At 38.9% G+C, this 18,029-nt stretch overlaps 1 protein-coding gene across 3 annotated transcripts in view; it reads left to right on the plus strand.

The window, feature by feature from the left end:
* The window catches only part of TINAG (tubulointerstitial nephritis antigen), a 106,900-nt gene extending 100,415 nt beyond the window's left edge, over positions 1-6,485 (plus strand). For 2 of the 3 annotated variants that reach the window (XM_045163423.1, XM_045163425.1), the window contains exon 11: positions 4,912-6,485. In XM_045163423.1, the coding sequence (XP_045019358.1) occupies positions 4,912-5,046 (135 nt within the window). In that variant the 3' untranslated portion in view covers positions 5,047-6,485. The remainder of the gene's footprint in view (positions 1-4,911) is intronic. The other variant, XR_006640255.1, reaches the window with a different exon arrangement.
* Positions 6,486-18,029: the final 11,544 nt, after the last annotated feature.

The following is an 18,029-nucleotide window of genomic DNA, read 5'->3' on the forward strand; positions in this document are numbered from 1 at the left end:
CAAAGTAATGTCTCTGCTTTTGAATATGCTGTCTAGGTTGGTCATAACTTTCCTCCCAAGGGGTAAGCGTCTTTTAATTTCATGGCTGCAGTCACCATCTGCAGTGATTTTGGAGCCCAGAAAAGTAAAGTCAGCCACTGTTTTCACTGTTTCCCCATCTATTTGCCATGAAGTGATGGGACCAGGTGCCATGATCTTAGTTTTCTGAATGTTGAGCTTTAAGTGAAAATTTTCACTCTCCTCTTTCTCTTTCATCAAGAGGCTCTTTAGTTCTTCTTCACTTTCTGCCATAAGGGTGGTGTCATCTGCATATCTGAGGTTGTTGATATTCCAGCCCAGCATTTCTCATGAACAGTACTTTTGTATAAAAAGATATGACACTGAAAGATAAACCCCTAGGTTGGTAGGTGTCCAATATGCTACTGGGAGTTTTCCCTCATGGCTCAGATGGTAAAGAATCTGCCTGCAATGCTGGAGACCCAGGTTCAATCTCTGGGTTGGGAAGATCCCCTAGAGAAGGGAATGGCAACCCACTCCAGTACCCTTGCCTGGAGAATTCCAAAGACAGAGGAGCCTGGTGGGCTACAGTCCATGGGGTCGCAAAGTGCTGGACATGATTGAGCGACTAAGACAGACATACACATGCTACAGGGGAAGAGCAGAGAAATAGCCCAAGAAAGAATGAAGAGGTTGAGCCAAAGGAGAAACGGCCTCTAATTGTGGTTGTATTTGGTGGTGAAAGTAAATTCTGATGCTGTAAAGAAAAATATATATGCTATATATTATATACAGGATATATATATATATATTATCAGTATATGTATATATATATAGTATATACTGATAATATACAGCCTTAATGCACTCCTTTCCCAATTTGGAAGCAAATATATATGTCACATATATGTTATTAAGTATAATGTTATCAGTATATGTATTAATTATGCTATATATTATACACATTAATTATGCTATATATTATGCTATAATATATTATACATATATAACATAATATATATTATACATATATAATATAATATATAATATATAATATATAGCATAATATATATTATATATGTATGTATATATACCCATATATATATACACACACATATATGCATACATATATATACATATATGTGTACATGTATGTTATTATTTACTGATAATATTTCATATATATATACACACACATATATAGACATGTGTATATATATAGCAACCTAGATGTCCAACGTCAGATGAATGGATAAGGAAGCTGTGCTACATATACTGAGCCACAAGGGAAGCCCAAGAACACTAGAGTGGGTGGCCTTTCTTTCTCCAGTGGATCTTCCCAACCCAGGAATTGAACTGGGGTGTCCTGCATTGCAGGCAGATTCTTCACCAACTGAGCTATCAGGGATGCCCTCATATACACAATGAAATATTACTCAGGTATAAAAAGGAACACACACACATATATATATATGAAATATTATCAGTAAATATATATGTCACATATATGTTAGTAAGTATAATGTTATCAGTATATATATTAATTATGCTATATATTATATACAGGATGTATATATATATATATATATATATATATATATATATATTACAGAATCCTTCAACTTCAGCTTCTTCAGCATTATTGGTTGGGTCGTAGACTTGGATTACTATGATACTGAATGGTTTGCCTTGGAAATGAACCAAGATCAATCTTTCATTTTTGAGATTGTAACCAAGGACTCTTTTGTTGACTCTGAGGGCTACTCCATTCCTTCTAAGGGATTCTTGCCCACAATAGTAGATATAATGGTCATCTGAATTAAATTTACCGATTCCTGTCCATTTTAGTTTACTGATTCATAAAATGTCAGTGTTCACTCCTCTTGCAATTTCCTGTTTGACCACATCCAATTTATCTTGATTCATGGACCTAACTTTCCATGTTTCTGTGCATATATATTTACTGATAATATTTCATATATATATACACACATATATAGACATGTATATATATATTTCCACTGGACATGGAACAATGGATTGCTTCCATGTCCAGTGGAAATATGTATATATGTGTGTATATATATATATATACACACACACTTAATGGTTTCAGGTTGAAATCTTTTCCTCTAAGTTGAGAAACAAGATAATGGTGCTCATTCTCACCACACCTATTCAGCATAGGCCTAGATGTCTGTTGTTTAAGTCTGTATCTCCTTTTCTGCCCTTCATGTAGAATGGTCGTTACCATCTTTCTAAATTCCATGTATATATCCCTAATATACAGTATTTGTCTTTCTCTTTCTGACTTACTTCATTCTATATAATAGGCTCCAGGTTCATCCACCTCATTAGAACTGACTCAGATGTGTTCCTTTTTATACACAATATTGTAAATAATTATCCTCTAATTAAAATAAATAAATTCATTTAAAAGAAACAAACATAGTACTGGAAGTCCTTTCCAGGGCCATCTGGCAAAAAAAAGAAATAAAAGTCATCAGAGTTGGAAAGAAGTAAAATTATCTTTTTTGTAGATACACGATTTTACATACAGGCATACTGTGTTTCACTGCACTTCACTTTATGGCACTTTTCAACTTTTTTCTTGTTTTAACAAATGGAAGATTTATGGCAGTAGGATGTATTGAGCAGCCTGTAGGCACCATTTTTCCAGCAGCATTTACTCACTTTGTGTCTCTATGTTACATTTTGGTAATGCTTGCAATATTTTAAAACCTCTACCAGCAAAAATATTTCAACTTGCAAAATAATCACATGATGGTTAGCATTTTTTAGCAATAAAGTATTCTTGAAGTATGCACATTATTTTTTGACATAATGCTACTTACACTTAATAAACTACAGTATAGAGTAAACATAACTTTATATGCACTGGGAAACCAAAAATTTCATGTGACTCACTTTATTGCAATGTTCATTTTATACCAGTGAACTGGAACTGAATCTGCAAAATCTCCAAGGTATACATGTTTGGAAAATCCTGAAGACTTCATCCCGAAGTTGTCGGATCAAATCAGTTAATTTAGTAAAATTATAGGATAGCTAAACTAACATACAAAAATCAGTAGCCTTTTTATAAACTAGCAACATATTATCAGAAAAAATAAAGAAAATAAGCAATCCCATGTACAATAGCATCAAAAAAAAAAGGAGGTGAAAAACCTTTACTCTGAAAACTATAAGACATTGATGAAAGGTGTTTGTTTTACTTTTTAGTCACAAATAAGTGGAATTTTTATTAATTCTTCTCTTCTTGAACGAGAAGAATTAATATTATTAAAAATTTAATACTGCCAAGAAAACTATAGATTCAATGTAATCCCTATCAAGATTCCAATGGCATTTTTATAGATATAGAAAAACCATCCTAAAATTTATATGGAAACAAAAAAGAGTAGATAAAACAGTCCTTCGAAAGAACAAAGCAATAAATATCATCTTACCTGATTTCAAGCTATACTATAAATTAATAGTAATCAAAACAATATGATTCTGGCATAAAAACAGACAGATTATGGAACAGAATTGAGAGCTCAGAGATAAAGGTGAAAAGAAAGTTTCTTTTCATCAGAAAGCCAGTAACTTGGGGAAAGGTGGACTTGTGCACCCCAAAAAACAAGTCTGAAGATCCTACTCCATCACAAAAATTTTAAAGGGAAAAGGGGAATGATCTCAGTTAGTCACTGGGGTGGGGGTCAGGGTCGTCACTGTCCCCCATGCCTTCAGCTTTGTCAGCTTCTTGAGGTCTCTCTTTAGTTGCTATCTTGTTCACACAGTTCGTTCCTGAGGTTACTGAAGGGGAAGCTGGGGAAGAGGTCTGGTCACCTGCTGGTTACTTAATCTTCATTTCTACTTCTTTGGTTTATGGGAAGAACCAACGGGTTAGACACGGTAGTGTGCGATCAAAAGATTTGAAAAGTGTGCTTAGGTTGAGATGAGCAGAGCATGAGGAGGCCCTGATTTAAGTTTAGTCAAAATATAGCTTCGCTAACATGGCAAGAAGGGGTTTCCTGTTGAGGACAGTTTTCTGCAAAGGGCTGCTTACATCCCTGCATTTTTTTCCCAGCCTTTTTAAACTTAACCATCTCAGTTCATAGAGAATAATGTAATCAAAATGTAAATTTGTCCACCTGTTTTCCTGCTGGAAGTAACAACGACTTGTATCATTTTCACCATTATTTTCTCTGCATGGGTTTCCTTTCCTTCTCTTCTAGCCTCATAAGCTACCAACCTGCTTTTGTTTTATGATCAATGACAACTTTCTTGCTTTATTTCAATGCTTCATGCTTTTATATTTATGTTTTTTACTGTTTCCCTTTACCTGAATCTCTCTTCCTCCTTTTTTTTTCTGGTCAATTGACTTCCAGGCTTTAATAAGCATTTCGGGTGGTACTTCCTCCATGACAACCTCCCTGAACCATTCAGATGAATGAGATGCTTCTCTATGCACATATTCCTACCTTAGTACTTGCCTTATGTTGATCATCTCTCCTTAGACTGTAAGCTCCTTGAACACGGGATATTTTTTTATCATGGACCAGTCACATAGCAGACCCTCTTTAACAGGAGTTTTGTGTCATCTAACGTGGCACTTCAAACCCTCATGCATATGTTACCATTGTACTCTGGGGGATTCACCAATTCTGCTTATTGAACATGAGGATACATGCCTATGAATGTAATAAATGACTAACATGATTGTTTTGTTCTTATTTAGAAAATACGCAGGTTCTTAATAATCGCAGTCTATAAAAAGTCAAAGATAAGTCAAAGGCATATAAAGTGACACAGGAATCCCTTGTAACATTACAGACTGGATTAAAAATATCCAAACATGGTATTCAGTATTTCTCTCTCTCTTTTTTTTTTTTTTTGGTTTTTCTACAGATTGCTGCCAATTCCTGGGGCAAGTCCTGGGGAGAAAATGGCTATTTTAGGATTCTTCGAGGAGTAAATGAGTCTGACATTGAAAAGTTGATTATCGCAGCTTGGGGCCAGCTGACAAGTGCAGATGAACCATAGCATATCATTAAATTTCCATCAGGCCAAGCATTCAAGTCACCCTTTAAATTGGAATTAAACCATGTGAGGTTCTCTGTGACAGTGCAATCTTTGCCTTGTCACCTTGTTATCACAACCTTCTTGTTTTCTTGTTTCACCCCAGGCCCTAAGCTCCCATTTCCTTATTGTCACCGAGTATGTAAAACCACTAGCAGAGGACTGCAGAGGGACTAAATGCCTTTTAAATTCCCTAGTAGTCTTCATTTCCCTCATGACAATGTTCCTTTTGACTTTGATCATTTGCAAACAGTGTGATGGCATTTGTTTTAAAAGTTCCTAGCATTTGTTTGTGGAAATGATCTGGTCTCTGTCTTTGAACAATGAGGATGTCAGACAACAAAAAGCACTGAAAACACCAGTTTGCCATCATTTGCAATTTTTTTCCACCCAATAATGCTTTCTTAATTCCGACATTGCTTATGATTTGCTAAAAAGCAGTGGAAATATATTGTTTCTCTCAGTAAGCTGACATTTTGGTTCTTTTCATTCTTCTAAACTGAACTTGCAATCTAACTCAAAGGGAGAGTCACTATCATAGGAAAGAACCACTCTTTACCCTACAAAGTAATTGCTTATGATGCGGGGAAGATGGTAAGTAACAAAAAAACGTAGATGCTGGCAACGGAAGTACTGTCTTAATGTGTATGTAGGACACACACTCCTATTTTTGGAAACCAGTGTACTTGGTAGAAAGTCTATTAAAATGAGCTGCAAAACTGTATTGGGCGAGATCACATATTTACCCCCCAAAACAGCTCAGATGTCACAAATTTGCATCTGATTTCAGTTCTCAATAGTCAGAGAAACAAAAATAGCCTCCTCATCCTTGTTGGGAAAGGATGCAATCTTCTAATAATTCACTGACATCTTAAATGACAAATTAATAAATGAAGAAGTGAAGCTGATCTGTCAGTGAGCCTGGCGGATTATAATGACGATGGTGGGATACCCATGCCCTTCACTGCTGGGCCCTCTGTTGTCTGGATTTCCAGTGTAGAGCTCTTTTATGTGGTCGCACCCAGCAATACCCTGGCTAAATGAGCCAGATGTGCGGAAAATGGGAGAAAACAGAGAACGGAAATGTGAAGTGCTGCTGCAACGGTTGTTTTCTCCATTAATCTCTGCTGTGTTATCAGAAGAAGCATCTATTCACTTAGTTCTCCCCTAGAAACCATACAGGAGTCTCATTCACCTTGTTGTGGTTGGTTGATACATATATGTGTATGGACATACGTGTAGGTACACACACATATATGTGTGTATGTACAAATATATATACATATATATAATGTAATATATAATATTAGTCAGCCAAAAAAAAGAAATAATGCCATTTGCAGTAACAGATGTATTTAGAGATTATCATCGTAAGTGAAATAAATCAAATGGAGAAAGACAAATGCCATACGATATCATTTCTGTGTCAAAGCTAAATAAATTATTTAAATGAACTTATTTACAAAACAGAAATAGACATAGAGATATAGAAGACAAATTTATGGTTACCAAAGCACAAAGTTGAGGAAGGGATGAATTAGGAGGTTGGGATTAACAGATACATACTGCTGTATATAAAACAGATAAATAATAAGGACCTAATGTATAGCACACAGAAGTATATTCAATATCTTGTAATAAACTATAATAATCAAAATTTTCTCATTCTTTTAACTTTAAAGGGCATATTTGGTTCTATTTATTATCTGAAGTCCTGGAGTTGGCCTTCAGAAAAGAGTGATTAGCATCTTCCTTTGCCCACTAAGCAGTAAGTAGCTGTTTGTGGAATAGATTTGACTGCTGGCTAGACAGTGTCCTCCTATGCTGTGATTTTTCTTGGCCTGTTGGTGTGCCCTTCTCACCTTGGCCTGGACTGAGCAATGAGAAGGACCACATATTTGGTCCATGTGACTTCAGCATTCCAGTCTCTGTTTACACATATGAGGTCTCATTATTTTGTGTTTAGAGCATAGGAGGGAAGAATCGTCCTATGATCACATAACAGCCAGGACACTAAGTCTTGATTGGGTGACACTGAGAGTACTCAGACCTGGTTTTCTTCCTGTTCAATCCAAGGTATGTGCCACTTAGGTGCTGTTCATGGGTTTCAGTTGAAATCCAGAACTTCGTCTAGTTTTTCCTGGAAAAAACACGAAATAGTCCCAAGATAGCACATTGAATTACAGCCTGGCTGCTCCATCCTGTTGAATCATGCTTCTTTCTTCAAGTGTTGTTAGGAAACATACATAAGAAAGAAATAGAGAAGATCTGGAAGACAAGACTCATGTCCTTTCAGGGTTCACCATGTTTGAGTCCCACCTCTTTGTTTTCTAAACAAGAAAATGGTTTCTCCAGGTTTTTAAAAATCATCTTCATGAATTCTCTCTAAATCCCCAAATGGAATTGCTGGTTGATATTCTACCAGAAAAAAAAAAAAAAAGGAAATGTCTCTAAGTGTTTGCAATAAGAGGAATAAAGTGAAAAGACTTGGTTGTGTAGGTGATGGAGGAGCAGAGAGGGGAGTAAAGTATGCTGAGTCAGTCCAGGGACAAGCCACAGGAAGAGGCTATCAGAATCCCTAGACCGAGGGACTCAAGGTAAAGCAGTGGGTGACTGGGATCTGGGGACAGGTGTTTTCCTGCTGGTAGATGGGAACAGGACTGACCTGTTTGGTGAAAGCTGGAGTTTTGAAAAGACAAAGTGTTGCCAAATGTGCCACCTAAAGCAGGAAGGTAGACAAATACTAAAGCTTCTACCTTGCTCAAACCTTCCAGACTCTCATCAGTGCCTCTCATTGGCTGATCCTGCTGAAAGACAATTGATACAGGAGGTGATGAAATCAAACTGTCATGGTTAAATTCCGCCCTTTACCAGATACAAAGAATAGGATGAGGATAGGGGATAAATGATAGAAGAAACAGAAAATATATTTTTGTTTCATTCCATATAGATACTGCAAATTAAGAGTTCATGAAGGAACAATTACTCACTGATTGATTACATTGGATCCCACCAAAAATGATACCCCACATCCAAAGGCAAAGGAGAAGCCCCAAGAAGACAGTAGGAAGGGTGAAATCGCATTTAGAATCAAATCCCATACCTGCCAGAGATGCTCAGAGGGCTCAAACAAAACCTTGTGCACACCAGGATCCAGAGACCCCACAGAGACTGAGCCAGACCTGCCTTTGAGTGTCTCCTGCAGAGGCATGGGGGAGCAGTGGCCTGCCGTGGGGACAGGGGCTCTGGCTGCAGCAGATCTGAGACACGTGGTGTGTGGCACAAGCCCTCTTAGAGGAGATCGCCATTGGCCCCACCATAGAGCTGCTGGGCAGACGACCCACAAACTGCAGAACGATTATACCAAAGAAATTCTCACACTGTTAAGGAAGTGCTAGGACCCACAATGGATTTCCCAACCTGAGGATCCGGCAAAGGGACTAAGAACCCCCAGGGAATTTGACTTCGGAGGCCAGTGGAATTTAATTACAGAACTTCCACAGGACTGGGGAAACAGATTCTTGGAGGGCACAGACAAAGCCTTGTGTGCACCAGGACCCCGGAGAAAGGAGCAGTGACCCCATGAAACACTGAGCCAGACTTGCCTGCGGAGTCTCCTGCGGAGGCGTGGGAAGACAGTAGCCTGCTGCATACTGAATGCAACAGTGGGGGCATAAGCCCTTTTGAAGGAGGGCGCCATTACTGCCATTACCCCTACCATAGCTTTTACCCCACCATAGTTTGGCCTCAGGCCAAGCAACAGGAAGGGAACACAGCTCCACCCAACGAAAATTAGATTAAAGATTTACTGAGCATGGCCTTGCCCATCAGAAGAAGACCCAGTTTCCCCCACAGTCAGATTGTTGCATCAGGAAGCTTCCACAGGCCTCTAATCCATCAGAGGGCAGACAGAATGAAAAGGAAAAGCACAGAAAACTAACCAAGCTGATCACATGGATCACAGCCTTGTCTAACCCAGTGAAGCTAAGAACCATGCCATGTAGGGCCACTCAAGACAGACGGGTCACGGTGGAGAGTTCTGACAAAACGTGGTCCACTGGAGAAGGGAACGGCAAACCACTTCAGTATTCTTCCCTTAAGAACCCCATGAACAGTATGAAAAGGCAAAAAGATATGACACTGAAAGATGAACTCCCCAGCTCAGTAGGTACCCAATATGCTACTGGAGAAGAGTAAAGAAATAGCTCCAGAAAGAAGAGATGGAGTCAAAGCAAAAACAATGCCCAGTTGTGGATGTGACTGATGATGGAGGTAAAGTCTGATGCTATAAAGAACAATACTTGCCTATGAACCTGGAATGTTAGGAACATGAATCAATGTAAATTGGAAGTGGTCAAAAAGGAGATGACAAGAGTGAATATCAACATTTTAGGAATCAGTGAACTAAAATGGACTGGAATGGTTGAATTTAGTTCAGATGACCATAATATTTACTACTGTGGGCAAGAATCCTTTAGAAAAAATGGAGTAGCCCTCATAGTTAATAAGAGTCCAAAGTGCAATACTTGGGTGCGATCTCAAAAATGGCAGAATGGTGTCTGTTCATTTTCAAGGCAAATCATACAATACCACAGTAATACAAGTCTATGCCTCAAGCTCTAATCCCAAAGAAGCTGAAGTTTCATGGTTCTGTGATGGCCTACACCACCTGCTAGGACTAATAAAAAAAAAATATATATGTCTTTTTCGTCATAGGGGACTGGAATGCAAAAGTCAAGAGATACCTGGAGTAACAGGCAAGTTTGGTTTTGGAGTACAAAATGAAGCAGGGCAAAGACTAACAGAGTTTTGTCAAGAGAATGTACTGGTCCTAGTAAACACACTCTCCAACAACACAAGAGGCAACTCTACACATGGACATCATCAGATGTTCAATACTGAAATCAAATTGATTGTATTATTTGCAGCTGAAGATGGGGAAGCTCTATATAGTCAGCAAAAACAAGACTGGGAGCTGACTCTGGCTTACATGAGAGCTGACTCTCATGAACTCCCTATTGCAAAATTCAGACTTAAATTGAAGAAAGTAGGGAAAACCATTAGACCATTCAAACTGAAAGTGAGAGTTGCTCAGTTGTGTCCGACTCTTTGGAACCCATTGGACTATACAATCCATGGAACTTTCCAGGCCAGAATACTGGAGTGGGTAGCTGTTCCTTTCTCCAGGGGATCTTCATAACCCAACAATCAAACCCATGTCTCCTGCATTGCAGGTGGATTCTTTATGAGCTGAGCCACCACAGAAGCCCAAGAATACTGGAGTGGGTAGCCTACCCCTTCTTCGGGGGGTCTTTCTGACCCAGGAGTCAAAGCAGGGTCTCCTGTATTGAAGGCGAATTCTTCATCAACTGAGCTACCAGGGAAGTCAGACATTTCAGGTATGACCTAAATAAAATCCCTTATGACTATACAATAGAAATGACAAATAGATTAAAGAGATTAGATCTGATAGACAGAGTGCCTGAAGAACTGTGGACGGAGGTTCATGACATTGTACAGGACGTGGTGATCAAAACCATCTTCAAGGGAAAAAAAATGCAAAAGGGCAAAATGGTTGTTTGAGGAGTCTTTACAAATAGCTGAGAAAATAAGAGAACTGAAAGGCAAAGGAGAAATGGGAAGAGTTCCAAAGAAGAGCAAGGAGAGATAAGAAAGCTTTCCTCAGTGATCAATGCAAAGAAAAAGGAAAGCAATAGAATGGGAAAGACTAGAGATCTCTTCAAGAAAATTAGAGATACCAAGGGAACATTTCATGCAAAGATGGGCACAATAAAGGACAGAAACTGTCCTAACAGAAGCAGAAGATGTTAAGAGGTGGCAAGAATACACAGAAGAACCATACAAAAAAAGAACTTAATGACCCAGATAACCATGATGATGTGATTGCTCCCTTAGGGCCAGACATCCTGGAGTGAGAAGTCAAGTGGGCCTTAGGAAGCATCACTGTGAACTAAGCTAGTGGAGGTGATGGAATTCCAGTTGAGCTATTTCAAATCCTGAAAGATGATGCTGTGAAAGTGCTGCACTCAGTATGCCATCAAATTTGGAAAACTCAGCAGTGGCCACAGGACTGGAAAAGGTCAGTTTTCATTCCAATCCCAAAGGAGGGCAATGCCAAAGAATGCTCAAACTACCGCACAATTGCACTCATCTTATATGCTAGCAGTGTGATGCTCAAAATTCTCCAAGCAAGGCTTCAACAGTACGCAAACTGTGAACTTCTAGATGTTAAAGATGGATTTGGAAAAGGCAGAGGAATCAGAGATCAAATTGCTAATATCCACTGGATCATAGGAAAAGCAAAATAATTCCAGAAAAATATCTGCTTCTGCTTTATTGACTATGCCAATTCCTTTGACCGTGTGGATCACAAGAAACTGTGGAAAATTCTTAAAGAGATGGGAGCAACAGACCACCTTACCCGCTTCCTGAGAAATCTGTGTGCGGGTCAGGAAACAACAGTTAGAACTCGGCATGAAATAGTGGACTCCTTACAAAATGGGAAAGGAGTACATCAAGGCTGTATATTGTCACCCTGCTTATTTAACTGATATGCAGAGTACATCATGAAACTGCTGGGCTGGATGAAGCACAAGCTGGAACTAAAGAGCCTCTTGATGAAAGTGGAAGAGGAAAGTGAAAAAGCTGGCTTAAAACTCAACATTCAAAAAATGAAGATCATGGCATCCACTCCCATCACTTCATGGTAAATAGATGGGGAAATAAGGCCCACTTGACTTCTCACTCCAGGATGTCTGGCCCTAAGTGAGCAATCACACCATCGTGGTTATCTGGATCATTAAGTTCTTTTTTGTATGGTTCTTCTGTGTATTCTTGCCACCTCTTAATATCGTCTGCTCTGTTAGGACTGTTTCTGTCCTTTATTGAGCCCATATTTGCATGAAATGTTCCCTTGGTATCTCTAATTTTCTTGAAGAGATCTCTAAAGAAAGCAACAGACTTTCTTTTCTTGGGCTCCAAAATCACTGCAGATGGTGATTGCAGTCATGAAATTAAAAGACACTTGCTCCTGGGAAGAAAACCTGTGACAAACCTTGATAGCATATTAAAAAGCAGAGAGATTGCTTTGCCAACAAAGTCCATAAAGTCAAAGCTATGGTTTTTCCAGTTGTTGTATGGATGTGAGAATTGGACCATAAAGAAAGCTTGTGAAAGTCACTCACTCCTGTCCTACTCTTTGTGACCTCATGGACTATATAGTCCATGGAATTCTTCAGGCCAGAATACTGGAGTGGGTAGCTGTTCCTTTTCCAGAGGATTTTTCCAGCCCAGAGATCAAACCCAGGTCTCCTGCATTACAAGCGGATTCTTGACCAGCTGAGCCACCAGGAATGCTTAGCCGCAAAGAATTGATGCTTTTGAACTGTGGTGCTGGAGAGACTCTTGAGGATCCCTTGGACTGAATGAGATCCAACCAGTCCATCCTAAAGGAAATCAGTCCTGAATATTCACTGGAAGGACTGATGTTGAAGCTGAAACTCCAATGCTTTGGTGACTTGATGCAAACAACTGGCTCATTGGAAAAGACCCTGATGGTGGGAAAGATTGAAGGCAGGTGGAGAAGGGGACGACAGAGGGTGGTTGGATGGCATCACTCACTCAATGGACATGAGTTTGAGTAAACTCTGGTGATGGACAGGGAGGCCTGGCGTACTGCAGTCCATGGGGTTGCAAAGAGTTGGGCACAACTGAGCGACTGAACTGAAAGGGCATACAGACATTTCTCTCCCCAGAGGTTTCTATGAAGGTGGGAGAATCAGGACAGTACTGTCAGAAACGGTGTGACTGAATGAAGGGGAAAGCTTTTCCACCTTCAGTAGTGAGCACTAATATACATCATTTTGTTTAGATATCTAAAGTCAATGTTTAGTTGGCAGGTAACCCCTATAATGTGAGGTTTCTCCCAAGAATCACTAGTCACAACCTCATTGGTTAGAATTAGTGCAGCTGGAAAGAACTTTTCCCTCTGTCATCCATTCCCTGGCCCCCTGTTTGTAACCTCCACCCCCTCTACCTCCTATACAATGAGCTAAGTCTGTTTCTTCTGAGATATAGAAAAGTGTCAGTTATATAGAATATAAGATTTATCTTGGGTTACACCCACCATTTAAAATGCTCCCAGGTTACAGTTAGGCCACTGGGAAGTTCTGCAGTAGCAGGGACACCTGGCAAAGCTCTGCCTGGCTCTGGGCTCACTCACCTGGCCAGGTGTCATTGTGGGGACCTGTGTGTATTGTTGCATACAATCTACAGTTGTGTACCATGGCTCATTGTATGCAACATACTCATCATACACAACATGTATCATTTTATAGAGTGGATCATCATAGTGACCAAAATTATTAAGTCCATCTAAGAAAGAAGTAGAAAATTTTATTTTTAAGCAGTTTTGAAGATTATAACCCAGAAATCTCAGAAAACTCTGAGAGCACGTCCACCTGTTAGATGTCAAGGCACAGTTGTATAAATATTTTTGAGGCAGAAGCCTGTACATCAAATGATGTGTTATTGATAGCTACATAATCAGATCTAACATCATCATGATGTGTCCTGTGACCCCGATCAGGAAGGAATGGATCTTTTAAAGAGTTTTGTCGTTGATGTTAAAACAGTGTTGCTCTTTATGGTTGAGCGAGTCTTTCTGCCTGTGGTGGAGGTCTGTTGATGAATAAAGCAGATATACAATGTGCAGTATGGGGTGAGGAGGTCAAAGGGCAAAGTTTTTTTTGTTTAAATTTCTCTGGTCTTGCCATAAAAATGTGACTTATTTCATAATTGTATAGTACATGTACATGATATGTACCATTGTATATAATGGTTCATTGCATAAACATACACAACATTGTACACAGCATGTACAGTTGTGTACAATGGTTCCATGCATGTCCACAGCCCTTTTCTCTTAAAAATCCTCATTAAATGAAACACATTATCAATTCTATATTTATTACACTTGTCCCTTAGTATACATGGGGAATTGGTTTTAGGAGCTCCTGCTGCTGCTACTGCTGTTAAGTCACTTCAGTCGTGTCCGACTCTGTGCGACCCCATAGATGGCAGCCCACCAGGCTCCCCTGTCCCTGGGATTCTCTAGGCAAGAACATTGGAGTGGGTTGCCATTTTCTTCTCCAATGCAGGAAAATGAAAAGTGAAAGTGAAGTAGCTCAGTCATGTCTGACTACAGATACCCAAATCTGCAGACACTCAAGTCCCTATTATGCATAAAACAGCATGGTTCAGTGTTGACAGTTGGCCCTCCTTTTTCATGGGTTTCACATCTGCAGATTCAATTATATATATTATATAAAATTCTGAAAGAGATGGGAATACCAGACCACCTGATCTGCCTCTTGAGAAATTTGTATGCAGGTCAGGAAGCAACAGTTAGAACTGGACATGGAACAACAGACTGGTTCCAAATAGGAAAAGGAGTACGTCAAGGCTGTGTATTGTCACCCTGCTTATTTAACTTATATGCAGAGTACATCATAAGAAACGCTGGACTGGAAGAAACACAAGCCAGAATCAAGATTGCAGGGAGAAATATCAATAACCTCAGATATGCAGATGACACCACCCTTATGGCAGAAAGTGAAGAGGAACTCAAAAGCCTCTTGATGAAAGTGAAAGTGGAGAGTGAAAAAGTTGGCTTACAGCTCAACATTCAGAAAACGAAGATCATGGCATCCGGTCCCATCACTTCATGGGAAATAGATGGGGAAACAGTGGAAACAGTGTCAGACTTTATTTTTCTGGGCTCCAAAATCACTACAGATGGTGACTGCAGCCATGAAATTAAAAGACGCTTATTCCTTGGAAGGAAAGTTATGACCAACCTAGATAGCATATTCAAAAGCAGAGACATTACTTTGCCAACAAAGGTTCATCTGGTCAAGGCTGTGGTTTTTCCTGTGGTCATGTATGGATGTGAGAGTTGGACTGTGAAGAAGGCTGAGGGCCAAAGAATTGATGCTTTTGAACTGTGGTGTTGGAGAAGACTCTTGAGAGTCCCTTGGACTGCAAGGAGATCCAACCAGTCCATTCTGAAGGAGATCAGCCCTGGGATTTCTTTGGAAGGAATGATGCTAAAGCTGAAACTCCAGTACTTTGGCCACCTCATGCGAAGGGTTGACTCATTGGAAAAGATTCTGATGCTGGGAGGGATTGGGGGCAGGAGGAGAAGGGGACGACAGAGGATAAGATGGCTGGATGGCATCACTGACTCGATGGACGTGAGTCTGAGTGAACTCCAGGAGTTGGTGATGGACAGGGAGGCCTGGCGTGCTGTGATTCATGGGGTCACAAAGAGTCAGACACGACTGAGCAACTGATCTGATCTGATCTGATCTGATATTATTTCACAAACTACTGTTTTGTAAAATAGTGTATATTGTCATTTTGTGTTTTATATACACATATATTAAATATTAGATAGTCATGTAAATTATATGATATATGTATAAAAGACAAAATGACCCAAGAAGAAATAAATAGGCAGAGAAAGCATTAACCAAGAAATAAATAGGTTTGCTAAATTTTACTGCATGAAATTTATAACATTATTCCACAAAAGACACAATTGAAACAATAAGGAAAATGAAGAGATGAAGTAAATGAGAAAATATTTGTGGAATACTAAGCAATAGAAATATATATTTTCCTATTTCATATGCTTTCATATTACTAAAAATATTAGTTTATATTATTTATAGTGTTACTATCATTCTTTTAATTTTTCTGGATATGTATTTATTTCTCACTTTTGCTCCTTAATATCCTTTATCCTTTACACATTTTTCTCTTTTCTTAAACTCATCACGGATTTGTCTATTTCATTTTCCTTTTCAAAGAAACAATTGTGGTTTTTCATATTTTCTTTTGCATCATTGTTTTCTGTATAGTTACAGTTAATAACTGTTTCCATCATTGTTATCTTCTTCCTAATTTCTTTGCAATTATTCTGAATATTTTTTCTAACTTCTTAAAGTAAACCCTTAACTCATTAATTTTGAACTTTTCTGGTGTTCATTGGAAGGACAGATGCTAAAGCTGAAACTCCAGTACCTTGGCCGCCTCATGTGAAGAGTTGACTCATTGGAAAAGATCCTGATGCTGGGAGGGATTGGGGGCAGGAGGAAAAGGGGATGACAGAGGATGAGATGGCTGGATGGCATCACTGACTCGATGGACGTGAGTCTGAGTGAACTCCGGGAGTTGGTGATGGACAGGGAAGCCTGGCGTGCTGTGATTCATGGGGTGGCAAAGAGTTGGACACGACTGAGTGACTGAACTGAACTGAACTGAACTGAAGTATTTATGTACGATGCTCTCTAAATGATGCTTCTCAGTATAATCATGGCTTCCTTTCACTCTTTATAATTCTAATTACTTTTTTTTTTAAGACACACATTTTCTATTAAGGGGAACCTTGATAAAATTTGCATCAATTGTAGTTATATTTTACTTCTCATGTACTCTCTTAGCTCATCTCTATTCAGTGAGTTTACAAATGCAATGCAGAACTAAATGGCACAGGTATGTCAACTATATGGTTTAGTTGTATTGATGTTCTTTGCATTGCAAGAAACACGTTTCAATATTTAGGCCTCTAATACATATTTGAAGCTGGAACATTCACAGCAGGCTAGTTCTCAGATGTATTTACTTATGAAAGTCATATTTCTGGGGAGAACTTCTCTCTGTGGCCAGGCCATTAAGTGTTAGTTCTTTCATTTCCGGTGATAAGAGTCTCTTTTTCAAGAGCCACTCACTATGAGATCCCTCCTTTCTTAGCCTACAGTTTCCTACAGACAAAGAAAATAAAGTAGCAGAAAAGCCAAGCAAGCTATAAATGATTTTGCATTAAAACATTCATTTCTGATTTTGTAGTGTGTTGTGTTTCTCTAAAATATTTTGGCATTTGGTATGTTAAATTCACACGTACATTCTCAGTAAAGAGATATTTGTGCTCAGGAAGAAAGTTTTATTCTTACCATTGCAATTACCAGTGATAATTGCCATTTGAAACCTCTTTAGCATTTACCCAACTCTGTCTAATTTATACTTTTGATTCATGAATTAATACAGCACAAGATATCTTTCCTTGGAAATGTATTAATTTCAAACAGAAATAACTCCGTTGTAGGAAAAAAAAGCCCTTTTGACTATTTGTCAGGTATTTAACATATGTATATGACATGCATATGAACAGTGCTTTAAAGGATTATAGAATAATTAAGATGATAATGCAATGAAGTAATAAAAATAGCATTTTTCTATTTTAATGTAGTTTGGAGGAGTGCCTGTGAAATGTAATTGACCTCTGAAAATGTAGGGGTTAAGAGCTCTGACTCTCTGGAAAGTCAAAATTCTATGTATAACTTTACAGTTGACCTTTATTTCCAGTGTTCTGGTTCCACATCCATGGATTCAACCAATTGTGGATCAGGTAGTAAGTATTGAAGAAAATCCCTGTATAAGTGGACCTATGCAGTTCAAAACCATATTGTTCAAGGGGCAACTGCACAGTAAAACTTAGTCTCAACTCTCCATGTGAAATCAAATTATCAAGTAAAGCAGCTTTGAGACCTCTGAGAAGTTACTAAATGTCTATTGCTTCTTGGGGGGTCACGTTCAACTAAGTAAACATATTAATCATGTTAACATTCATTGAGTCTTTGCTATGTACTGAGTGATAATGACAAGGGCTGTTCAGAGTCTCCACTTCACTTAACAGGTGGTTCATGCAGCTCCAGGAGATGTAATTTAAACAGGACACAGGCTCTTTTAATGACAGGACAACATTCTCCTTATCTTAAGGTGGCAACAGGTGAAGGCAAAAGGGAGGGGGGGACACGGATGATCCAAACAAGTCTCTGAAGCTTTTTCCCACTCCTGACTCCCAA

This window comes from Bubalus bubalis, chromosome 2 (assembly GCF_019923935.1).
Source record: "Bubalus bubalis isolate 160015118507 breed Murrah chromosome 2, NDDB_SH_1, whole genome shotgun sequence".
Classification (NCBI taxonomy): domain Eukaryota; kingdom Metazoa; phylum Chordata; class Mammalia; order Artiodactyla; family Bovidae; genus Bubalus; species Bubalus bubalis.